The following is a 24,878-nucleotide window of genomic DNA, read 5'->3' as shown; positions in this document are numbered from 1 at the left end:
TCCAGCTGGAGCCTTATCCCCTGCACAGCGGCAATACTCACTGGGGGTGTCTGCCAGGGAGGAGACGGCCAGGCCCTGGAAGCAGAAGACGGCACTGCTCGACTGAGTCCAGCAGGACTCGGACTGGCCGACGTCCGTGGCGCAGGTCCAGGAGTATTCCTCCAGGCACGCTCTCGGGAGCGGAGGCTCGACCGTGGGCGGCACATCCCTGCCGAGCCTGTGGGCGGAGGGAGGGCTCAAGTGGAGACAAGCGGCTTTGGGAAACACACATTCCTAGAGCTGCTTTCCCTGGAAGGTGGAAGGGTCTGCTCACAGAAGAGCAATGGGAAGGGCTCAGCCAGGGAGATCACACAATCCTCCTCTGGCTGGGGCCAGGCCGCAGTTGAAGTGGGAACAGGAGAGAGAGCTGGAAAAAGACAGACACAGAGACAGAGAGGGCCGGGGGGGTGGGGCGCGCAGGGAGAGAGACAGAGAGCGCGAGAGAGCGAGCGATCCAGCGTGAGCCGACGAGAGACAGACAGACAGACACAGACACAGACACAGAGACAGAGACAGAGACAGAGAGACAGACAGAGAGAGGCACAGAGAGAGAGAGGGAGAGAGACAGACACACAGACAGAGACAGAGGAGGAGAGAGCGAGCAGAGCTTGCTCAGAGCACCGAGCAGAAAATGAGCTCTTGAGCAAGGAGGACGAGCGCCTCCACTCCACAAGAGTCATCACACACCCACACACTCAGAGGACCCTAAAGGCGGCGTCAACACTCTTGCATCCAGTTGGTGGAAATGCACAGACAGCTGCCAAGTGAACCCTGCCTGGCTCTGGCACCACTGTCGACTCCCAGAAATCTGGAAGCTGCAAGGTCTGCCTCTCTCCCTACTGGGGCATGATGCGGACTTGGGTCACGAAGGACCGTCTTGGCCGGGAAATAGCCGCCACCGTGGGAACGGCAACCGGGCAGAGGCAGACATGCGTCCCCCGCTGGGTGACAGAAGAAAGAGAGAACGGGAGAGCGCACGCCATCCGCCGACAGATGAGCACACCTCCGGCATCTGACCGCACGTGACCACACTGGAGAGAGATCACGGAATTGGCCCATCCGAGGACCACGGTGAGAAACACAGAGCACTGTGGGAAAGGGACACTTGGCGGTTGCGTGCGTGGGGGAAACGGGGATAGTCAGCGCTCGCTGAACTCCCTCGATCGGAGATGCCCAGATGGCCCCTTCCAATGGAGTCCCGGGATTCTTCCGAGTTACCTGCAACACAGGCCGTCTTGGACGCCCCCGTCGTCCTCCGGATCGGTGTGTTGGCCTGGAAAGAAATTCGCACGGGGCCAGTCACACTAAGCAGATCCCCACTCGACCCTTGGGAATCCAGTGTCCAGTCCCAGCCCAGGGACCTCCACATCCTCAGTGTGACAACGGCAGACGGGAAGAGCAATCTGCCAGGAGACCTCAGGCGGTGTCTCGTGAAAGCGCCGGCCTGGCTTTGCTGAGCCAGCGGGCCGCGTCTCCCCGATCGGGGAGGCCCTCAGCCCAGGATGCTCTCCCGAGTCTGGGAAAACAGCCAAAGAGGCGTGGGGCTCACACCTTCTGGGGCACCAGCCTAAGTGCCCGCTCGCACAAGTGCCGCGCTACTCAGCCTTCTCTGCGCGGGGACGCTAGTTGTGGAGGCTCGAGTCGAACTCATCGCCTGAGGGGAGAAGGCCGGCTGCACTCTACAAACCCTGGCATCCAGAGGCATCGTCGCCCCCTGCTCCGCAGAAACACTGGCCACCCTGTGGGCTGGGAGAAGGCCAAGGCCTAGGCTCGCACGCGGGAAACACGGGAGCACGGGAAACGGGACAGGTGGCTAGGGGCGTTCTTCCGAGGACTGCTTCGGAAGAGAGGCCAACGTGACGGAGACGGAGAGTGGGGCCCACAAGAGTGAAGCCCGGGAGGCGTCTCGGAGGCAGATGTCCACAAGGAGGCCAGGCGCACGGGGTGGGCCTAGAATCTGGAGGGACACGCCTCAGGCGTGAAAGTTAGAGCACTGAAGGTGCGAGGAGACATTTCACGCCAGCGGGGATGTTTGACAGACACCTGCCCTGGCGCTACGTGCGGCACAGGGGAGCTGAGTTTGTCCTGCCGGCTTTGGGTCCCGTGATGTGTCACTGGGGCCAGGGGCACCTGGGCGCATCCTGGCAAGAAGGAAGGGAGCGCAGCTCCCTCAAGCGTCTCCCGTCTGTGCTTCCAACTCTGTCCTCCAGCCTGATTCCCTTCAATGTGTCTGTCTGCACAGCCCGAGGGCTGGCATGCCAAGGACACCGACCGCCCAGGGAGTCCAGCTGGAGCCTTATCCCCTGCACAGCGGCAATACTCACTGGGGGTGTCTGCCAGGGAGGAGACGGCCAGGCCCTGGAAGCAGAAGACGGCACTGCTCGACTGAGTCCAGCAGGACTCGGACTGGCCGACGTCCGTGGCGCAGGTCCAGGAGTATTCCTCCAGGCACGCTCTCGGGAGCGGAGGCTCGACCGTGGGCGGCACATCCCTGCCGAGCCTGTGGGCGGAGGGAGGGCTCAAGTGGAGACAAGCGGCTTTGGGAAACACACATTCCTAGAGCTGCTTTCCCTGGAAGGTGGAAGGGTCTGCTCACAGAAGAGCAATGGGAAGGGCTCAGCCAGGGAGATCACACAATCCTCCTCTGGCTGGGGCCAGGCCGCAGTTGAAGTGGGAACAGGAGAGAGAGCTGGAAAAAGACAGACACAGAGACAGAGAGGGCCGGGGGGGTGGGGCGCGCAGGGAGAGAGACAGAGAGCGCGAGAGAGCGAGCGATCCAGCGTGAGCCGACGAGAGACAGACAGACAGACACAGACACAGACACAGAGACAGAGACAGAGACAGAGAGACAGACAGAGAGAGGCACAGAGAGAGAGAGGGAGAGAGACAGACACACAGACAGAGACAGAGGAGGAGAGAGCGAGCAGAGCTTGCTCAGAGCACCGAGCAGAAAATGAGCTCTTGAGCAAGGAGGACGAGCGCCTCCACTCCACAAGAGTCATCACACACCCACACACTCAGAGGACCCTAAAGGCGGCGTCAACACTCTTGCATCCAGTTGGTGGAAATGCACAGACAGCTGCCAAGTGAACCCTGCCTGGCTCTGGCACCACTGTCGACTCCCAGAAATCTGGAAGCTGCAAGGTCTGCCTCTCTCCCTACTGGGGCATGATGCGGACTTGGGTCACGAAGGACCGTCTTGGCCGGGAAATAGCCGCCACCGTGGGAACGGCAACCGGGCAGAGGCAGACATGCGTCCCCCGCTGGGTGACAGAAGAAAGAGAGAACGGGAGAGCGCACGCCATCCGCCGACAGATGAGCACACCTCCGGCATCTGACCGCACGTGACCACACTGGAGAGAGATCACGGAATTGGCCCATCCGAGGACCACGGTGAGAAACACAGAGCACTCTGGGAAAGGGACACTTGGCGGTTGCGTGCGTGGGGGAAACGGGGATAGTCAGCGCTCGCTGAACTCCCTCGATCGGAGATGCCCAGATGGCCCCTTCCAATGGAGTCCCGGGATTCTTCCGAGTTACCTGCAACACAGGCCGTCTTGGACGCCCCCGTCGTCCTCCGGATCGGTGTGTTGGCCTGGAAAGAAATTCGCACGGGGCCAGTCACACTAAGCAGATCCCCACTCGACCCTTGGGAATCCAGTGTCCAGTCCCAGCCCAGGGACCTCCACATCCTCAGTGTGACAACGGCAGACGGGAAGAGCAATCTGCCAGGAGACCTCAGGCGGTGTCTCGTGAAAGCGCCGGCCTGGCTTTGCTGAGCCAGCGGGCCGCGTCTCCCCGATCGGGGAGGCCCTCAGCCCAGGATGCTCTCCCGAGTCTGGGAAAACAGCCAAAGAGGCGTGGGGCTCACACCTTCTGGGGCACCAGCCTAAGTGCCCGCTCGCACAAGTGCCGCGCTACTCAGCCTTCTCTGCGCGGGGACGCTAGTTGTGGAGGCTCGAGTCGAACTCATCGCCTGAGGGGAGAAGGCCGGCTGCACTCTACAAACCCTGGCATCCAGAGGCATCGTCGCCCCCTGCTCCGCAGAAACACTGGCCACCCTGTGGGCTGGGAGAAGGCCAAGGCCTAGGCTCGCACGCGGGAAACACGGGAGCACGGGAAACGGGACAGGTGGCTAGGGGCGTTCTTCCGAGGACTGCTTCGGAAGAGAGGCCAACGTGACGGAGACGGAGAGTGGGGCCCACAAGAGTGAAGCCCGGGAGGCGTCTCGGAGGCAGATGTCCACAAGGAGGCCAGGCGCACGGGGTGGGCCTAGAATCTGGAGGGACACGCCTCAGGCGTGAAAGTTAGAGCACTGAAGGTGCGAGGAGACATTTCACGCCAGCGGGGATGTTTGACAGACACCTGCCCTGGCGCTACGTGCGGCACAGGGGAGCTGAGTTTGTCCTGCCGGCTTTGGGTCCCGTGATGTGTCACTGGGGCCAGGGGCACCTGGGCGCATCCTGGCAAGAAGGAAGGGAGCGCAGCTCCCTCAAGCGTCTCCCGTCTGTGCTTCCAACTCTGTCCTCCAGCCTGATTCCCTTCAATGTGTCTGTCTGCACAGCCCGAGGGCTGGCATGCCAAGGACACCGACCGCCCAGGGAGTCCAGCTGGAGCCTTATCCCCTGCACAGCGGCAATACTCACTGGGGGTGTCTGCCAGGGAGGAGACGGCCAGGCCCTGGAAGCAGAAGACGGCACTGCTCGACTGAGTCCAGCAGGACTCGGACTGGCCGACGTCCGTGGCGCAGGTCCAGGAGTATTCCTCCAGGCACGCTCTCGGGAGCGGAGGCTCGACCGTGGGCGGCACATCCCTGCCGAGCCTGTGGGCGGAGGGAGGGCTCAAGTGGAGACAAGCGGCTTTGGGAAACACACATTCCTAGAGCTGCTTTCCCTGGAAGGTGGAAGGGTCTGCTCACAGAAGAGCAGTGTTAAGGGCTCAGCCAGGGAGATCACACAATCCTCCTCTGGCTGGGGCCAGGCCGCAGTTGAAGTGGGAACAGGAGAGAGAGCTGGAAAAAGACAGACACAGAGACAGAGAGGGCCGGGGGGGTGGGGCGCGCAGGGAGAGAGACAGAGAGCGCGAGAGAGCGAGCGATCCAGCGTGAGCCGACGAGAGACAGACAGACAGACACAGACACAGACACAGAGACAGAGACAGAGACAGAGAGACAGACAGAGAGAGGCACAGAGAGAGAGAGGGAGAGAGACAGACACACAGACAGAGACAGAGGAGGAGAGAGCGAGCAGAGCTTGCTCAGAGCACCGAGCAGAAAATGAGCTCTTGAGCAAGGAGGACGAGCGCCTCCACTCCACAAGAGTCATCACACACCCACACACTCAGAGGACCCTAAAGGCGGCGTCAACACTCTTGCATCCAGTTGGTGGAAATGCACAGACAGCTGCCAAGTGAACCCTGCCTGGCTCTGGCACCACTGTCGACTCCCAGAAATCTGGAAGCTGCAAGGTCTGCCTCTCTCCCTACTGGGGCATGATGCGGACTTGGGTCACGAAGGACCGTCTTGGCCGGGAAATAGCCGCCACCGTGGGAACGGCAACCGGGCAGAGGCAGACATGCGTCCCCCGCTGGGTGACAGAAGAAAGAGAGAACGGGAGAGCGCACGCCATCCGCCGACAGATGAGCACACCTCCGGCATCTGACCGCACGTGACCACACTGGAGAGAGATCACGGAATTGGCCCATCCGAGGACCACGGTGAGAAACACAGAGCACTCTGGGAAAGGGACACTTGGCGGTTGCGTGCGTGGGGGAAACGGGGATAGTCAGCGCTCGCTGAACTCCCTCGATCGGAGATGCCCAGATGGCCCCTTCCAATGGAGTCCCGGGATTCTTCCGAGTTACCTGCAACACAGGCCGTCTTGGACGCCCCCGTCGTCCTCCGGATCGGTGTGTTGGCCTGGAAAGAAATTCGCACGGGGCCAGTCACACTAAGCAGATCCCCACTCGACCCTTGGGAATCCAGTGTCCAGTCCCAGCCCAGGGACCTCCACATCCTCAGTGTGACAACGGCAGACGGGAAGAGCAATCTGCCAGGAGACCTCAGGCGGTGTCTCGTGAAAGCGCCGGCCTGGCTTTGCTGAGCCAGCGGGCCGCGTCTCCCCGATCGGGGAGGCCCTCAGCCCAGGATGCTCTCCCGAGTCTGGGAAAACAGCCAAAGAGGCGTGGGGCTCACACCTTCTGGGGCACCAGCCTAAGTGCCCGCTCGCACAAGTGCCGCGCTACTCAGCCTTCTCTGCGCGGGGACGCTAGTTGTGGAGGCTCGAGTCGAACTCATCGCCTGAGGGGAGAAGGCCGGCTGCACTCTACAAACCCTGGCATCCAGAGGCATCGTCGCCCCCTGCTCCGCAGAAACACTGGCCACCCTGTGGGCTGGGAGAAGGCCAAGGCCTAGGCTCGCACGCGGGAAACACGGGAGCACGGGAAACGGGACAGGTGGCTAGGGGCGTTCTTCCGAGGACTGCTTCGGAAGAGAGGCCAACGTGACGGAGACGGAGAGTGGGGCCCACAAGAGTGAAGCCCGGGAGGCGTCTCGGAGGCAGATGTCCACAAGGAGGCCAGGCGCACGGGGTGGGCCTAGAATCTGGAGGGACACGCCTCAGGCGTGAAAGTTAGAGCACTGAAGGTGCGAGGAGACATTTCACGCCAGCGGGGATGTTTGACAGACACCTGCCCTGGCGCTACGTGCGGCACAGGGGAGCTGAGTTTGTCCTGCCGGCTTTGGGTCCCGTGATGTGTCACTGGGGCCAGGGGCACCTGGGCGCATCCTGGCAAGAAGGAAGGGAGCGCAGCTCCCTCAAGCGTCTCCCGTCTGTGCTTCCAACTCTGTCCTCCAGCCTGATTCCCTTCAATGTGTCTGTCTGCACAGCCCGAGGGCTGGCATGCCAAGGACACCGACCGCCCAGGGAGTCCAGCTGGAGCCTTATCCCCTGCACAGCGGCAATACTCACTGGGGGTGTCTGCCAGGGAGGAGACGGCCAGGCCCTGGAAGCAGAAGACGGCACTGCTCGACTGAGTCCAGCAGGACTCGGACTGGCCGACGTCCGTGGCGCAGGTCCAGGAGTATTCCTCCAGGCACGCTCTCGGGAGCGGAGGCTCGACCGTGGGCGGCACATCCCTGCCGAGCCTGTGGGCGGAGGGAGGGCTCAAGTGGAGACAAGCGGCTTTGGGAAACACACATTCCTAGAGCTGCTTTCCCTGGAAGGTGGAAGGGTCTGCTCACAGAAGAGCAATGGGAAGGGCTCAGCCAGGGAGATCACACAATCCTCCTCTGGCTGGGGCCAGGCCGCAGTTGAAGTGGGAACAGGAGAGAGAGCTGGAAAAAGACAGACACAGAGACAGAGAGGGCCGGGGGGGTGGGGCGCGCAGGGAGAGAGACAGAGAGCGCGAGAGAGCGAGCGATCCAGCGTGAGCCGACGAGAGACAGACAGACAGACACAGACACAGACACAGAGACAGAGACAGAGACAGAGAGACAGACAGAGAGAGGCACAGAGAGAGAGAGGGAGAGAGACAGACACACAGACAGAGACAGAGGAGGAGAGAGCGAGCAGAGCTTGCTCAGAGCACCGAGCAGAAAATGAGCTCTTGAGCAAGGAGGACGAGCGCCTCCACTCCACAAGAGTCATCACACACCCACACACTCAGAGGACCCTAAAGGCGGCGTCAACACTCTTGCATCCAGTTGGTGGAAATGCACAGACAGCTGCCAAGTGAACCCTGCCTGGCTCTGGCACCACTGTCGACTCCCAGAAATCTGGAAGCTGCAAGGTCTGCCTCTCTCCCTACTGGGGCATGATGCGGACTTGGGTCACGAAGGACCGTCTTGGCCGGGAAATAGCCGCCACCGTGGGAACGGCAACCGGGCAGAGGCAGACATGCGTCCCCCGCTGGGTGACAGAAGAAAGAGAGAACGGGAGAGCGCACGCCATCCGCCGACAGATGAGCACACCTCCGGCATCTGACCGCACGTGACCACACTGGAGAGAGATCACGGAATTGGCCCATCCGAGGACCACGGTGAGAAACACAGAGCACTGTGGGAAAGGGACACTTGGCGGTTGCGTGCGTGGGGGAAACGGGGATAGTCAGCGCTCGCTGAACTCCCTCGATCGGAGATGCCCAGATGGCCCCTTCCAATGGAGTCCCGGGATTCTTCCGAGTTACCTGCAACACAGGCCGTCTTGGACGCCCCCGTCGTCCTCCGGATCGGTGTGTTGGCCTGGAAAGAAATTCGCACGGGGCCAGTCACACTAAGCAGATCCCCACTCGACCCTTGGGAATCCAGTGTCCAGTCCCAGCCCAGGGACCTCCACATCCTCAGTGTGACAACGGCAGACGGGAAGAGCAATCTGCCAGGAGACCTCAGGCGGTGTCTCGTGAAAGCGCCGGCCTGGCTTTGCTGAGCCAGCGGGCCGCGTCTCCCCGATCGGGGAGGCCCTCAGCCCAGGATGCTCTCCCGAGTCTGGGAAAACAGCCAAAGAGGCGTGGGGCTCACACCTTCTGGGGCACCAGCCTAAGTGCCCGCTCGCACAAGTGCCGCGCTACTCAGCCTTCTCTGCGCGGGGACGCTAGTTGTGGAGGCTCGAGTCGAACTCATCGCCTGAGGGGAGAAGGCCGGCTGCACTCTACAAACCCTGGCATCCAGAGGCATCGTCGCCCCCTGCTCCGCAGAAACACTGGCCACCCTGTGGGCTGGGAGAAGGCCAAGGCCTAGGCTCGCACGCGGGAAACACGGGAGCACGGGAAACGGGACAGGTGGCTAGGGGCGTTCTTCCGAGGACTGCTTCGGAAGAGAGGCCAACGTGACGGAGACGGAGAGTGGGGCCCACAAGAGTGAAGCCCGGGAGGCGTCTCGGAGGCAGATGTCCACAAGGAGGCCAGGCGCACGGGGTGGGCCTAGAATCTGGAGGGACACGCCTCAGGCGTGAAAGTTAGAGCACTGAAGGTGCGAGGAGACATTTCACGCCAGCGGGGATGTTTGACAGACACCTGCCCTGGCGCTACGTGCGGCACAGGGGAGCTGAGTTTGTCCTGCCGGCTTTGGGTCCCGTGATGTGTCACTGGGGCCAGGGGCACCTGGGCGCATCCTGGCAAGAAGGAAGGGAGCGCAGCTCCCTCAAGCGTCTCCCGTCTGTGCTTCCAACTCTGTCCTCCAGCCTGATTCCCTTCAATGTGTCTGTCTGCACAGCCCGAGGGCTGGCATGCCAAGGACACCGACCGCCCAGGGAGTCCAGCTGGAGCCTTATCCCCTGCACAGCGGCAATACTCACTGGGGGTGTCTGCCAGGGAGGAGACGGCCAGGCCCTGGAAGCAGAAGACGGCACTGCTCGACTGAGTCCAGCAGGACTCGGACTGGCCGACGTCCGTGGCGCAGGTCCAGGAGTATTCCTCCAGGCACGCTCTCGGGAGCGGAGGCTCGACCGTGGGCGGCACATCCCTGCCGAGCCTGTGGGCGGAGGGAGGGCTCAAGTGGAGACAAGCGGCTTTGGGAAACACACATTCCTAGAGCTGCTTTCCCTGGAAGGTGGAAGGGTCTGCTCACAGAAGAGCAATGGGAAGGGCTCAGCCAGGGAGATCACACAATCCTCCTCTGGCTGGGGCCAGGCCGCAGTTGAAGTGGGAACAGGAGAGAGAGCTGGAAAAAGACAGACACAGAGACAGAGAGGGCCGGGGGGGTGGGGCGCGCAGGGAGAGAGACAGAGAGCGCGAGAGAGCGAGCGATCCAGCGTGAGCCGACGAGAGACAGACAGACAGACACAGACACAGACACAGAGACAGAGACAGAGACAGAGAGACAGACAGAGAGAGGCACAGAGAGAGAGAGGGAGAGAGACAGACACACAGACAGAGACAGAGGAGGAGAGAGCGAGCAGAGCTTGCTCAGAGCACCGAGCAGAAAATGAGCTCTTGAGCAAGGAGGACGAGCGCCTCCACTCCACAAGAGTCATCACACACCCACACACTCAGAGGACCCTAAAGGCGGCGTCAACACTCTTGCATCCAGTTGGTGGAAATGCACAGACAGCTGCCAAGTGAACCCTGCCTGGCTCTGGCACCACTGTCGACTCCCAGAAATCTGGAAGCTGCAAGGTCTGCCTCTCTCCCTACTGGGGCATGATGCGGACTTGGGTCACGAAGGACCGTCTTGGCCGGGAAATAGCCGCCACCGTGGGAACGGCAACCGGGCAGAGGCAGACATGCGTCCCCCGCTGGGTGACAGAAGAAAGAGAGAACGGGAGAGCGCACGCCATCCGCCGACAGATGAGCACACCTCCGGCATCTGACCGCACGTGACCACACTGGAGAGAGATCACGGAATTGGCCCATCCGAGGACCACGGTGAGAAACACAGAGCACTCTGGGAAAGGGACACTTGGCGGTTGCGTGCGTGGGGGAAACGGGGATAGTCAGCGCTCGCTGAACTCCCTCGATCGGAGATGCCCAGATGGCCCCTTCCAATGGAGTCCCGGGATTCTTCCGAGTTACCTGCAACACAGGCCGTCTTGGACGCCCCCGTCGTCCTCCGGATCGGTGTGTTGGCCTGGAAAGAAATTCGCACGGGGCCAGTCACACTAAGCAGATCCCCACTCGACCCTTGGGAATCCAGTGTCCAGTCCCAGCCCAGGGACCTCCACATCCTCAGTGTGACAACGGCAGACGGGAAGAGCAATCTGCCAGGAGACCTCAGGCGGTGTCTCGTGAAAGCGCCGGCCTGGCTTTGCTGAGCCAGCGGGCCGCGTCTCCCCGATCGGGGAGGCCCTCAGCCCAGGATGCTCTCCCGAGTCTGGGAAAACAGCCAAAGAGGCGTGGGGCTCACACCTTCTGGGGCACCAGCCTAAGTGCCCGCTCGCACAAGTGCCGCGCTACTCAGCCTTCTCTGTGCGGGGACGCTAGTTGTGGAGGCTCGAGTCGAACTCATCGCCTGAGGGGAGAAGGCCGGCTGCACTCTACAAACCCTGGCATCCAGAGGCATCGTCGCCCCCTGCTCCGCAGAAACACTGGCCACCCTGTGGGCTGGGAGAAGGCCAAGGCCTAGGCTCGCACGCGGGAAACACGGGAGCACGGGAAACGGGACAGGTGGCTAGGGGCGTTCTTCCGAGGACTGCTTCGGAAGAGAGGCCAACGTGACGGAGACGGAGAGTGGGGCCCACAAGAGTGAAGCCCGGGAGGCGTCTCGGAGGCAGATGTCCACAAGGAGGCCAGGCGCACGGGGTGGGCCTAGAATCTGGAGGGACACGCCTCAGGCGTGAAAGTTAGAGCACTGAAGGTGCGAGGAGACATTTCACGCCAGCGGGGATGTTTGACAGACACCTGCCCTGGCGCTACGTGCGGCACAGGGGAGCTGAGTTTGTCCTGCCGGCTTTGGGTCCCGTGATGGGTCACTGGGGCCAGGGGCACCTGGGCGCATCCTGGCAAGAAGGAAGGGAGCGCAGCTCCCTCAAGCGTCTCCCGTCTGTGCTTCCAACTCTGTCCTCCAGCCTGATTCCCTTCAATGTGTCTGTCTGCACAGCCCGAGGGCTGGCATGCCAAGGACACCGACCGCCCAGGGAGTCCAGCTGGAGCCTTATCCCCTGCACAGCGGCAATACTCACTGGGGGTGTCTGCCAGGGAGGAGACGGCCAGGCCCTGGAAGCAGAAGACGGCACTGCTCGACTGAGTCCAGCAGGACTCGGACTGGCCGACGTCCGTGGCGCAGGTCCAGGAGTATTCCTCCAGGCACGCTCTCGGGAGCGGAGGCTCGACCGTGGGCGGCACATCCCTGCCGAGCCTGTGGGCGGAGGGAGGGCTCAAGTGGAGACAAGCGGCTTTGGGAAACACACATTCCTAGAGCTGCTTTCCCTGGAAGGTGGAAGGGTCTGCTCACAGAAGAGCAGTGTTAAGGGCTCAGCCAGGGAGATCACACAATCCTCCTCTGGCTGGGGCCAGGCCGCAGTTGAAGTGGGAACAGGAGAGAGAGCTGGAAAAAGACAGACACAGAGACAGAGAGGGCCGGGGGGGTGGGGCGCGCAGGGAGAGAGACAGAGAGCGCGAGAGAGCGAGCGATCCAGCGTGAGCCGACGAGAGACAGACAGACAGACACAGACACAGACACAGAGACAGAGACAGAGACAGAGAGACAGACAGAGAGAGGCACAGAGAGAGAGAGGGAGAGAGACAGACACACAGACAGAGACAGAGGAGGAGAGAGCGAGCAGAGCTTGCTCAGAGCACCGAGCAGAAAATGAGCTCTTGAGCAAGGAGGACGAGCGCCTCCACTCCACAAGAGTCATCACACACCCACACACTCAGAGGACCCTAAAGGCGGCGTCAACACTCTTGCATCCAGTTGGTGGAAATGCACAGACAGCTGCCAAGTGAACCCTGCCTGGCTCTGGCACCACTGTCGACTCCCAGAAATCTGGAAGCTGCAAGGTCTGCCTCTCTCCCTACTGGGGCATGATGCGGACTTGGGTCACGAAGGACCGTCTTGGCCGGGAAATAGCCGCCACCGTGGGAACGGCAACCGGGCAGAGGCAGACATGCGTCCCCCGCTGGGTGACAGAAGAAAGAGAGAACGGGAGAGCGCACGCCATCCGCCGACAGATGAGCACACCTCCGGCATCTGACCGCACGTGACCACACTGGAGAGAGATCACGGAATTGGCCCATCCGAGGACCACGGTGAGAAACACAGAGCACTCTGGGAAAGGGACACTTGGCGGTTGCGTGCGTGGGGGAAACGGGGATAGTCAGCGCTCGCTGAACTCCCTCGATCAGAGATGCCCAGATGGCCCCTTCCAATGGAGTCCCGGGATTCTTCCGAGTTACCTGCAACACAGGCCGTCTTGGACGCCCCCGTCGTCCTCCGGATCGGTGTGTTGGCCTGGAAAGAAATTCGCACGGGGCCAGTCACACTAAGCAGATCCCCACTCGACCCTTGGGAATCCAGTGTCCAGTCCCAGCCCAGGGACCTCCACATCCTCAGTGTGACAACGGCAGACGGGAAGAGCAATCTGCCAGGAGACCTCAGGCGGTGTCTCGTGAAAGCGCCGGCCTGGCTTTGCTGAGCCAGCGGGCCGCGTCTCCCCGATCGGGGAGGCCCTCAGCCCAGGATGCTCTCCCGAGTCTGGGAAAACAGCCAAAGAGGCGTGGGGCTCACACCTTCTGGGGCACCAGCCTAAGTGCCCGCTCGCACAAGTGCCGCGCTACTCAGCCTTCTCTGCGCGGGGACGCTAGTTGTGGAGGCTCGAGTCGAACTCATCGCCTGAGGGGAGAAGGCCGGCTGCACTCTACAAACCCTGGCATCCAGAGGCATCGTCGCCCCCTGCTCCGCAGAAACACTGGCCACCCTGTGGGCTGGGAGAAGGCCAAGGCCTAGGCTCGCACGCGGGAAACACGGGAGCACGGGAAACGGGACAGGTGGCTAGGGGCGTTCTTCCGAGGACTGCTTCGGAAGAGAGGCCAACGTGACGGAGACGGAGAGTGGGGCCCACAAGAGTGAAGCCCGGGAGGCGTCTCGGAGGCAGATGTCCACAAGGAGGCCAGGCGCACGGGGTGGGCCTAGAATCTGGAGGGACACGCCTCAGGCGTGAAAGTTAGAGCACTGAAGGTGCGAGGAGACATTTCACGCCAGCGGGGATGTTTGACAGACACCTGCCCTGGCGCTACGTGCGGCACAGGGGAGCTGAGTTTGTCCTGCCGGCTTTGGGTCCCGTGATGTGTCACTGGGGCCAGGGGCACCTGGGCGCATCCTGGCAAGAAGGAAGGGAGCGCAGCTCCCTCAAGCGTCTCCCGTCTGTGCTTCCAACTCTGTCCTCCAGCCTGATTCCCTTCAATGTGTCTGTCTGCACAGCCCGAGGGCTGGCATGCCAAGGACACCGACCGCCCAGGGAGTCCAGCTGGAGCCTTATCCCCTGCACAGCGGCAATACTCACTGGGGGTGTCTGCCAGGGAGGAGACGGCCAGGCCCTGGAAGCAGAAGACGGCACTGCTCGACTGAGTCCAGCAGGACTCGGACTGGCCGACGTCCGTGGCGCAGGTCCAGGAGTATTCCTCCAGGCACGCTCTCGGGAGCGGAGGCTCGACCGTGGGCGGCACATCCCTGCCGAGCCTGTGGGCGGAGGGAGGGCTCAAGTGGAGACAAGCGGCTTTGGGAAACACACATTCCTAGAGCTGCTTTCCCTGGAAGGTGGAAGGGTCTGCTCACAGAAGAGCAGTGTTAAGGGCTCAGCCAGGGAGATCACACAATCCTCCTCTGGCTGGGGCCAGGCCGCAGTTGAAGTGGGAACAGGAGAGAGAGCTGGAAAAAGACAGAGACAGAGACAGAGAGGGCCGGGGGGGTGGGGCGCGCAGGGAGAGAGACAGAGAGCGCGAGAGAGCGAGCGATCCAGCGTGAGCTGACGAGAGACAGACAGACAGACACAGACACAGACACAGAGACAGAGACAGAGACAGAGAGACAGACAGAGAGAGACACAGAGAGAGAGAGGGAGAGAGACAGACACACAGACAGAGACAGAGGAGGAGAGAGCGAGCAGAGCTTGCTCAGAGCACTGAGCAGAAAATGAGCTCGTGAGCAAGGAGGACGAGCGCCTCCACTCCACAAGAGTCATCACACACCCACACACTCAGAGGACCCTAAAGGCGGCGTCAACACTCTTGCATCCAGTTGGTGGAAATGCACAGACAGCTGCCAAGTGAACCCTGCCTGGCTCTGGCACCACTGTCGACTCCCAGAAATCTGGAAGCTGCAAGGTCTGCCTCTCTCCCTACTGGGGCATGATGCGGACTTGGGTCACGAAGGACCGTCTTGGCCGGGAAATAGCCGCCACCGTGGGAACGGCAACCGGGCAGAGGCAGACATGCGTCCCCCGCTGGGTGACAGAAGAAAGAGAGAACGGGAGAGCGCACGCCATCCGCCGACAGATGAGCACACCTCCGGCATCTGACCGCACGTGACCACACTGGAGCGAGATCACGGAATTGGCCCATCGGAGGACCACGGTGAGAAACACAGAGCACTCTGGGAAAGGGACACTTGGCGGTTGTCTACATGGGGAAACGGGGATAGCGAGCACTTCCTGATGTCCCTATATCTGAGATTGTCACATTTCCCCTTCAAATGAAGTCCCTTCTTGTTTGATTGTATAATCTCCATGATGGTCTGCATTCTATGCTTCCTTCTCTGACTGTTTACAGAACAGGTACATTTTTCTCATCTCACTGCATTTTTGTTGTTTAATGCGGTTTATCATCCCTTTAGTTTTTGCACTGCTAGTTTACTTCCTTCCAGAGACCATCATTAATGTGTAGCAGTTAGATATGCGTCTCACCCTGATTTTTGTTGCAGGAGAAAATAGACCTTTTCTCTATGTGCATGATTTCCTAAGGGTGTTGCGTTCTCTTGTGTCAGACTTACAGGTCCATAGAGATGAGTGACATTGAAGTTAACAGAGCCTTTTCCTTGTTGGTTGAGTGAATTAAATCATTACAACCTCCACGTTTCCTTCTCTTGCCTCTGGCATTTGTGACTTTGTTCCCCTCACTTACTCTTCTTTCTGATACTGTCTCCACATTTTCCCTGCCCATTACCGGCACCAGATTATTCATTGTCACCTGTGAGTGAGTGTGCCTTGTGTCTTTTCGTCTTCCTTGTCTTCGTTATTCCCTGCAAATAAATTCAGAAATGTCCAGTTAGCACTTTCCCACTTTAACCTCTATAAACGCAGTGACTTCAACAGCCATAGAGACATAAATATCTATGCAGGAGTCCGTATGGTCTTGAAGTCCTAGTGCATTGTCTTGAAAGCATTGCCCCAGCATGGATTTCTGATTCATCAGGCGGTGTGTCTGTGATCCACTGGATCTCCATCATTGCAGACTCTGCCTGAAATTGGGCAAAAGTTTAAGCTGTCTTTTGTTCCTCATATCACTGGATACTTGTCCAGCTTCCATCTTGAATTCTGTGACTGCGTGCTCCATTCTGCCACAAATCCTGCCAAAGGCACAGGCCCTATATCCCTTCCCAGCTCTCACAGAGAACCTCGTCCTTTCTCTAAGGAGACAAGAAAGAACCCAAGCCAACATCCCTCATCTGGGGACTTTAAGGGCCCTCCAAGTTGGCTTCTGTGTGTTGTGGAGGGAAATTCTCTCTACGGAAAGGTCTCCAGTCTAAACTCTCTACCACCAAGTTCTACCACATCCAGTACCTTGCCCAACCCCACAGAGCGAGGGGCTTGCTTTGTTCTGAAGTGCATTCATAGACATTCCTGCGTTTGATGACTACAGCTACCGTGAACAGATTATTGGATCCATTTTACTGCTGAGGAGATTGATACGGATGAAGTAAAAATCAATCTCTCACCCAGTGTTAGTACCATCAGCTCTCAGGCTGGAGCCTGGGAATGGCCACCCTTAGTCCAAGGCTCTTTTCACTCAAACAAGCTGCCTCCTGTCACGTCCTCTTTTGTGTCCTCTGACAGTAGGTAGGTGTGGCCTCCTGCCCTAAAGGTCACAGTCCATCAGGAAGGAAGCCGACACTTGCACCACTATGACCTCCACCCTGGGCATATCTGCTCTCTGCGCCCACCTAGCCAGTCCGGGTCCTACCACGGTCCCAAGTGCAACACGCAAACTGGGACAGCTTGTCAAAACATTACGAGGGGAGGTGTGGAGGGTCTTGTGAGCCAGGCACCTTGGAGAATTTCAGTGCAGTGAGGGCCTGTGGCCACCTTACCTGGGCCGAGTATGTGGGCAAGGTGCGTGGCCAGCCTATATCCCTCAGCCAGTTGCTGGCGGAAGGCCTGCCCTTGGTGGTCGTCAGAGCCGTTGTGTGTCAGCAGGTCATTGAGGTGCTGACTCAGCAGGGCCCACACTTCTCGCCCTTCCTGTAACTTGTGCCGCAGATAGGCCAGTTGCTGCTCCTGCTCTTGAATTAGGAGATTGGATTCCCTAAGGTGGGACAGAAGAGAAGACTTGAGAGTCCAAAGGGATGAGTGACAGATTCTAAAGATTTTCAAGATTTCTGTGAGAACTGCCCCCAAGGAGTCCTCAGAGAATTCTGGCCGATGTGTGGCGACTTGCCTGTGGCAAAGAGAAAGAGGAAGGTAAAGCACAGGTTTCCTCTGTATCAGAGAGAGCTCCCGTCAGATTCCTGGACATCCTACTCATTGTTTCTGCTGTCAACAAAACCAGGTGTCTTCCTAAACCTGTTTTAAAAACGTGTCTCTTCAGTTAACCCCTTCAGCCATGCCCGCTTCTATGTTGAAATACACATGGTGCATTCTGCAGTGAATGGACACAAAGCCAGACACAGAAATGTGCACGAGCACAGCTGGGTTAGCTGGAAAGAACACGAGAATGACAGGGTCAAGGAGACAGAATTCTTTAGAAAGAAAACACAACAAGCCCTCGTGAGACAGGCGGTGATTGTGATTAAAGGGAAATGAGCGGGTGATGGCACAACACTGTCAACGTACTAAATGCCACCGAATCGTTCACCTCAATTTGTGCAAATTCGTGTTTGGTGAGTTTCAGTTCAAAAATTTATAGTTTTGAAAAAAAAGAGTAAGTGAGCCTCTGAATAACTGGAGTCCATAATTTTCCAATTACTTTTCCCTAGTTGCTTTATAAACATTTGAACGCAAGTGCCTGCCGTGTACATTTCTGGCTTCTCTTGGCCCAAAGTTGCTCCCTGCCCCACTTCAGCTTTTCCCACAGCTACCCACCAGCCTACCCCCACACAGCCCTCCTTACCTGAGCTTCTTGGCTAGCGTTGACTTCTCTGCCAGCTTCCCCTCCTCAAAAGGCAGCTTGTCCCCAAGCACGGATTCAATGATGTCTTTGCACTCTCCACACTCTGAAAAAGGACAGAGAGCCCTGCCTCAGTGGAAAGCTGGCCATGCTGCTGTGGTCACTGCCTTCAAGGGAGGAAGCAGGGTCCATGCCCAGGACCAGGCTCCACACTGGGATTTCCGCATCTTATTCCTCGGCCTCCAAACTACTACACAGCATTGGGTTACTCCCCATTTTAGAGCTGAGGAAAGAGAAGCTCCAAGGCACAGAAAGTAATTAGATACGTTAACTTCTATTTGACAAAGGCAGAATTCCCATCCCCTGAGACTGACCCTGAGTCGTGGGCCTTAGTCACGTTACCAAGCCTCGCAGCCTCTTAAGTGAAACACCAAGCAGGCGCGTGCAGTAGTGATTGCCTGTGTGCTTGGGAAGGCCCGGTGGACTCTACTGACTGTTGGTTCCCTTGAGCTCAGAATTTCAAGGTCAAGTACATCCAAGATAAAGACGTTTATATGGATTCAACCCTGTAAAATATTATGCATTTGCCCATAAATTTCTGAAGGAAACGTGCACAGATACTAAGAAAGTTTGTGTTAAATTAAAAGCAATAGAAGGAAGAACTAACAAATAGTGTTGACCCTGTGACAGGGACTTACAGAAATCATCCATGTGATGCATTGCAACAACTCAAACAAGTAGGTACCATGACAGCACCGTATTAACAGAGGAGGAAACTGAGGCACAGAAAGACACACAGCTTGGATTGGAGCCCCGAAAGACTGGCCCAGAGTCCATGCTCTTCACCACTGCACCGTGTTACATTGACACCCAGGTCTTAAGTGATATCTTTCTTCTTCATCAGCTTCAAAATGTGTTTCCTACAGTTACGCTGTGATTCTAAGGAAGGTAAATAAAACTTCGTTTGTCCTTTCCTGAAAGCTCATCTCTTCACTTTTTAAATGGCAGGCTTTGATTTTCTCTGTGTCAGTCATTTTAGTTACTCCCCCCTCAATGGCTTATTGAAAAGCAATTGTAGGTAACGACCCCAATTCAGGCTCCGAGTTGTCAAGATCCTTCTAAACACTCTGCTGTGCACATGCCCTGGTTGTCACGGTTCTTGTCGTCACTACAGCCCAGTCTCACTGAGCAGGCAATCGAGCTTCCAGTTTTGAGGCTGACTGGGGCAGGGAAGGGCCTGCCTCACACACTGGCTTGAGTTTTCCTGGGGCTAGTGGTCTCCCCCACCTACCTCACTTTGTGGCCTCAATTTGGCCACAGGTCTCATAGCCCAGACTCTCAAGGTCACCTGGACCTGTTGGTTGCCCTGCATCCCTGAGGGTTCACCAGCTGAGCGGGAGACACAGGTGGTGGGACAGATTCTCTGGTTTCCATAGAAACAGCCCCAACCTTACCACAGGGTGTCAAACGTCTTCCTCAGACTCAGGAAGAAGAGCCCGTGCCCTGGAAGAGAGGGCTTCCCTCTCACCAGGGCATTCCCTGTCTTGATGGTGTCACTCCTGGATAGCACAGTTTCGGTGAGGAGCATATTCATCTTTAAGCTCCTATAAAGCAGCTACTATCATCTGTTTTCCCACTGTAAGTAGCACAGTGCTTTGCCCATGGGACCTCAGAGAAGCTTGAACTGAGGGAGTTCACTCGTCCCAGACATTTAGGCCCAGAGTGATGCAGGATGTGGTAAAGGACAGAGAGGATGCTGAGAGAAACAGTGCAGCCCTTTCCTGAGAGGAAGACGCAATTGTGTGGCTGCACCAGCAATCGATGTCTGGGACTCGAATTCTAAAGCCGCCGTATACCACACTGCAAATCTGAAAAAGTGGCTAAACTCTTTGTGCATCAGTTTCTCCATCCCCAGCAAAATGAGGGCAAAATACCTACCTCTGACTTTCCTGGATTGTGGTCAGAATGAAAGTTATTTTGACAAAGGGACCAGAGGATAAAGTCTGGAGAAATTTTAGTGTCCTAGAGGGCAGACAGGGATCACTCACCCATCTGGGGAGCACAGCCCTGGGAGACTTACTGTGCTTCTGCAGCTCGGTGGCCAGGGAGTAGGCAGCAGCTTCGGATACAAGGAATTCCTCCATGAGGGCTTGGAAGTCCTGCTTGCTTTGTGCCAGCTGTGAACGCAATTCCTGGTTGGACTCCTGGAGGGTCACCTCTGCCCTCGGATCAGACAAAGCGTGAGGACACACGGCCATGGTGATGTTGGCAGAAGAGGTAGAGCCAGAGACTGGGCAGAGAAACCCAAACATATAATGAGTGAAAAACAAGCAAAGACAAAAAGGTTTCACCAGGCCAGAGGGGTGTTTACACAGGAATCCTTAACTTACCGTTGGGGACAACTAGATCAACACTCTACAACAGCTGAGGGTCCGGAACTGCCAAAACAAGGTTCAAGATGACAGAGCTCAGAGCCACAGGCACCGCCTGCAGCTCAGAGTCAGACAGGAGTGATGGAGAGAGGCCCCAGCGCGCCAGTTAACGGTCTGGCGTTGCAATAACAGAATTGGAAGGTGGAGGTGTCATGGAATCTTAGGAGCCCCTGCCTTCCAGTTGCCTAGGCCCTGCTGCTACCCCAGGCTGCCCGGCCTTTTCTGAAGGCCACTGCTGATGGGCATCACCCCAAAGCAGCTGTCTACTCTCGTGGTGACACTACCGACCTGTCTCTTTCCAGAAAATATCTAAGCATAGTTCTCAGTGCCCATTCCTGTGTGCATCTCAAAACAGAAAGAGAAACCAGTGTCCCAACAAATTTTGTCTTCTGAAGCACCGTCACGAAGTCACCCCACTTTCTCTCTAAATGTAAACCGATCTTAAGGTTTTCCCATACGTGAAAGATGGCAAACTTTTAGACTCTCATGCTGCTATTCGCTGGGCTTTCTCCAGTTTTTTCTACATCCATTAAAAGGGACAAAAGCAGAGTGTAATACTAAGTGAATTAATACTTCGTTAAAAAATTGTTCTCTGTCCTGACTCACAATACTCCTCTTGCTGCATCCCTGTGTTGTGTCGACTTCTTGCCCCTCACTAGGGCAGCATGTTGGCTTATCTTCAAACTTAAGTCAGTGTGACATCTCTACCTCCTAAAATCCTTCTCTATGTGTGGGCCGCTTTTGTGGTTGTTACTTTTTAAGTGTCCGTAAACACTATCTTTCCTACTTGTTGGTTCCGGATATCCACGTATTATGCCTTCTAGTCCCACAAGAGCTCTTTTCCAGCTCTGAAAATGATTACAGTGGTTTATGAGTATATCCTGAATACACGTAGTGGCCCTTTCTTTTGCAAACACTTGTCAACCTGATGCTATTTCTTGTCGTCATTCAGTTCACTCACGTTTGGAACAGATCAGGGATGCGGAGCAGTGTTGATGGATTGTTGCTGGACAGATCCCTTCGAGCTGTCGTCATGCTACTGACCTGCGGTTATATTCCTCTACCAGAATGCGGAATTTCAAGGTCACGGTTCAGGGATGGTGGATGACCCACAGTGTTATGTGTGTGATGGGGTTCAGTGACAGAGAAGCTGAGGTTGACAAGAGAGGCACAGGCAGGCAGGGGAAAGTGGTGCCCTGAATGCCCTGCTCACTTTCTTGTCATCTCTTCCCACCCGGGTCTTGTGAAGAGGAGACCTGGGAGACCCCCTGTGGCATTGGTCTCTTCAGTTTAGCTGCTGCACTCGCCCGAGCTGAGGGCGCGATGGGTCTGGCCATGTACCACCGAGCTTTCATGTCAAGATAAAGGACAGAGGACCGCATCAACCGCTTTTGAAGCTCATCTCCTCCCCACGCCACGCCATCCTCCAACGACACTGTGGAATGCTATTGGTGTGTCAGAGCCATGAAAAGCTTTAAAGAAATCTCTCTTTTGGTGTCAGTTGGATGTGACATTCTTTTCTTTATGTCTCAAAGTCTGTGGTCTAGTGGGCCCAACTGTCCTGAACTGGAATGGACTTGCCAACTTTCTGGTGTTTTGTTAGGTGGCTAGAATATTTATAAGATTTTCTGAGTTCAAACCTCACTGTTGAAGTTTGAATGAAGAATGACAGGACTTACTTTGTAAAGTGAGAGACTCAGAGAAGATTGGTCTCATCGATGAGCAGAAAGAGTAAATTTCACTTCTACTCAAAGCACGCTAGAATTTGAAATTATGGCTCTCACTGTTGTCAAGGTGGAGTGCCGGGTGCCTGAGGCGTATGTCCCTAAGGCCTCATGTCTATGCTATAAAATGGATGAAGTTAAAATGCAGTCAGATGGCCCAGGTCCCCTTCCATTCTAGAGTCCTCCAACAGTTTCTCCCCTGCTTTAGCGACTTGATTGAAAGTATCCTTGTTGTTCTGCTCTGTCCTGCTTTTGTCTTTTGCATAAAAGTTATACAGCTCCATGTTTCCTACCCCCAGGTCAATCATTATAATAAGCACCTGCATCCAAAGCAGTCCTGAGACAAAAGAAACAAAGCTGGAGGTATGGTACTCCCTGATTTCAAAATATACTACAAGCTCTATTAATCAAAACATTATGGGGCCAGCCCGTTGGCACGCAGAGTGCTTTGAGCTCACATGTGCCACTTCAGCGGCCCAGGGTTCGCCAGTTCGGATAGCGGGTGTGGACCTACTCACTGCTTAACAAGTCATGCTGTGGCACCGGTCCTACAGAAAAGAAAATAGAGGAAGATGTGCATGGATGTCAGCTCAGGCCCAATCTTCCACAGCAAAAAGGTGAAGATTGGTGGCAGATGTTAGAAGAGGACTAAACTTCCTCAAAAAAAAAAATCATGATACTGGAAAGAAAACAGACACAAAGATCAATAGAACTGGAGCTCGATCCAAGATGGCGCCATGAGTAGTCCTCTTTGTCTCTCCCCCTTCGAGTCTACAATTATTTGGACACTTATCGCTTAACAAAGGATATCCAGACAGCATCTCAGGACGTCTGAGAGACCCACGCGACTATACATCGAAAGGCGGACGGACTTTCCTCCGGGAGGATGTGGAAATAGGTGAAAACTCTCCGACCCCGACCCAACAGCCTAGTACCCGCAAGCGGCTTTCTTCCAACGGATGCCCCCAGAAGATCAACACCCATCTAGGGCAGGAGCGAGCACACAACAGAGGAGCGACGGTGGAAACAGGTGACCAGAACCCTACCTAAACCTCCTGCCGTTACTCCTAAAGGCAGAGGGAAACTTTGGAGTTGCACACCTGGGCCAGCGGGGAGAGTCTCTCCCCGCCATTGGCGGGGAGATCCCGCCTGCTGCTCACGGCGCCCGGAGGGTCCCAGAGAGAGTCTCTGAGGGTACGGAGGTCCCCCGGCTGCCACTGCCTGCACGGTGGGGCTAGGGAGTGCCGGAGATCTCCGAGCAGACTGGGGCTGGGTGAAGCTCCAGGGGCCGGCTCTGCGCCCTGGAGGGGAAGCTCTGGAGTTCTGCCTGGGCAGCAGACAGGGCTCTCTGTCTGCCATTAGTGGAGGGGCCATGCCCAGCATTCACAACTCCGGGAAAGTCCCGGAGAGAACCCCAGAGGGCGAAGTGACCTCCAGCTGCCATTGCCCGCCCCGTGGGGCTAGGGATTGCTGGAGATCTTGGAGAGGACTGGGGCTGGGTGAAGCTCCAGAGGCCGGCTCCGCGGCCCGGAGGGGAAGCTCCAGAGTTCTGCCCGGGCAGCAGACAAAACTCTCTGCTATTAGCGGAGGGGCCACGCCCAGCATCCACAATACTGGGAGGGTCCCGGAGAGGAGAATATCAGGCAGGGCAGCAGCTGACCAGCTACCACTGAAATCAGGATCTCTGGCTATCCCCCAAGACAGGGCAAAGGGCTCCCCGAGTTCCTGGGGAACAGGACTGGGGCTGGGGGGAGTTCCAGCGACCCAGCTCCATAGCCTAGGGGGAAACCCTACAGGCTCACAGCAGCCTCAGGGAAAGCCTCTGCACAGCACTAGTAGAAAGCACCCATCCGGCAGCCACAAGGCTGGAAGAACCTGGGACAAAAGCAGCATAGCTAGGTGAACTAACCACAGACTGTAGAAGATGCCAATAGCTCTCCTGCGACCCATAGTGGACAAGTGAGATTTTGTGGGTGCTGACAGCGACGGAGTGACAAATATAAGTGATCCCACCCCTGGCCGCTGGAAAAGCCCATAACACCGTTGCAGACACCAAGGAGGGAGCACGTCTACGTGGGCTGCAACAGTAGGCACCAGCAGCCTGAAGCCCCCCGAGACAGCCCCCAAGGCAGAGGAGGGAATCCAAAGGACCACTGTGACTACGAGGAGGGGCCCAGGCCCAGTTAGCAACTGCAGATAGGGTTCCTGGTTGGTGCAGTATAAACAGCTGCTCCCCCACCGCAGCAGCAGAAACAAGTGAAAGGAGCAACTAAACTCTATCTCTATGCGGAGGCACAAATCAACAACATCAAGCAATATGAAAAAATACATTAAATCTCCAGAACAGAAAGAAAATAACAAACACACAGAAAACAATCCCAAAGAAAATGAGATATATAACCTAAATGATGATGACTTCAAAACAGCCATCATTAAAATACTCAATGAGTTAAGAGAGAATTCTGACCGACAACTCAACGAGTTCAGGAGCTATGTCACAAAAGAGTTTGATACGATAAAGAAGAACCAAACAGAAATACTGGAAATGAAGAACACAATAGAGGAGATTAAGAAAAATCTAGATGCTCTGAACAGTAGGGCCGATAATATGGAGGAAAGAATTAGCAATTTGGAAGATGGCAATATAGAATTGCTGAAGGCAGAGGAGGAGAGAGAAGTAAGACTAAAAAGAAATGAAGAAACTCTCCGAGAATTATCAGACACAATTAGGAGATGCAACGTAAGGATTATAGGTATACCAGAGGGAGAAGAGAAGGAGAAAGGGGCAGAAAACCTATTCAAAGAAATAATGGCTGAGAACTTCCCAAATCTGGTGAGGGAGATGGATCTTCAGGTGACAGAAGCCAATAGATCTCCAAACTTTATCAATGCAAGAAGACCAACTCCACGGCATATAGTAGTGAAGCTAGCA

At 56.8% G+C, this 24,878-nt stretch overlaps 1 protein-coding gene across 5 annotated transcripts in view; it reads right to left on the bottom strand.

Moving 5' to 3' along the window:
- LOC138924257 (neuroblastoma breakpoint family member 6-like) overlaps positions 1-24,878 on the bottom strand; it is an 89,683-nt gene that overhangs the window by 44,554 nt on the left and 20,251 nt on the right. The window contains exons 11-28 of one of the 5 annotated variants that reach the window (XM_070267930.1): positions 20,181-20,228; positions 19,871-20,080; positions 17,794-17,896; positions 16,775-16,989; positions 15,655-15,706; positions 13,974-14,149; positions 12,868-12,922; positions 11,652-11,827; positions 10,546-10,600; positions 9,330-9,505; positions 8,224-8,278; positions 7,008-7,183; positions 5,902-5,956; positions 4,686-4,861; positions 3,580-3,634; positions 2,364-2,539; positions 1,258-1,312; positions 42-217 (exon numbers count right to left, since the gene is read on the bottom strand). In XM_070267930.1, coding sequence (XP_070124031.1) covers positions 42-217; positions 1,258-1,312; positions 2,364-2,539; positions 3,580-3,634; positions 4,686-4,861; positions 5,902-5,956; positions 7,008-7,183; positions 8,224-8,278; positions 9,330-9,505; positions 10,546-10,600; positions 11,652-11,827; positions 12,868-12,922; positions 13,974-14,149; positions 15,655-15,706; positions 16,775-16,989; positions 17,794-17,896; positions 19,871-20,048 — 2,110 coding nt within the window. In that variant the 5' untranslated portion in view covers positions 20,049-20,080; positions 20,181-20,228. Of the gene's footprint in view, positions 1-41; positions 218-1,257; positions 1,313-2,363; positions 2,540-3,579; positions 3,635-4,685; positions 4,862-5,901; positions 5,957-7,007; positions 7,184-8,223; positions 8,279-9,329; positions 9,506-10,545; positions 10,601-11,651; positions 11,828-12,867; positions 12,923-13,973; positions 14,150-15,654; positions 15,707-16,774; positions 16,990-17,793; positions 17,897-19,870; positions 24,639-24,878 lie in introns of those variants that run through there. The other 4 variants (XM_070267928.1, XM_070267929.1, XM_070267932.1 and 1 more) reach the window with 4 other exon arrangements.

The sequence above is a fragment of the Equus caballus genome, chromosome 5 (genome assembly GCF_041296265.1).
Source record: "Equus caballus isolate H_3958 breed thoroughbred chromosome 5, TB-T2T, whole genome shotgun sequence".
Lineage (NCBI taxonomy): Eukaryota > Metazoa > Chordata > Mammalia > Perissodactyla > Equidae > Equus > Equus caballus.
This window is presented reverse-complemented; position numbering and strand designations above follow the sequence as displayed.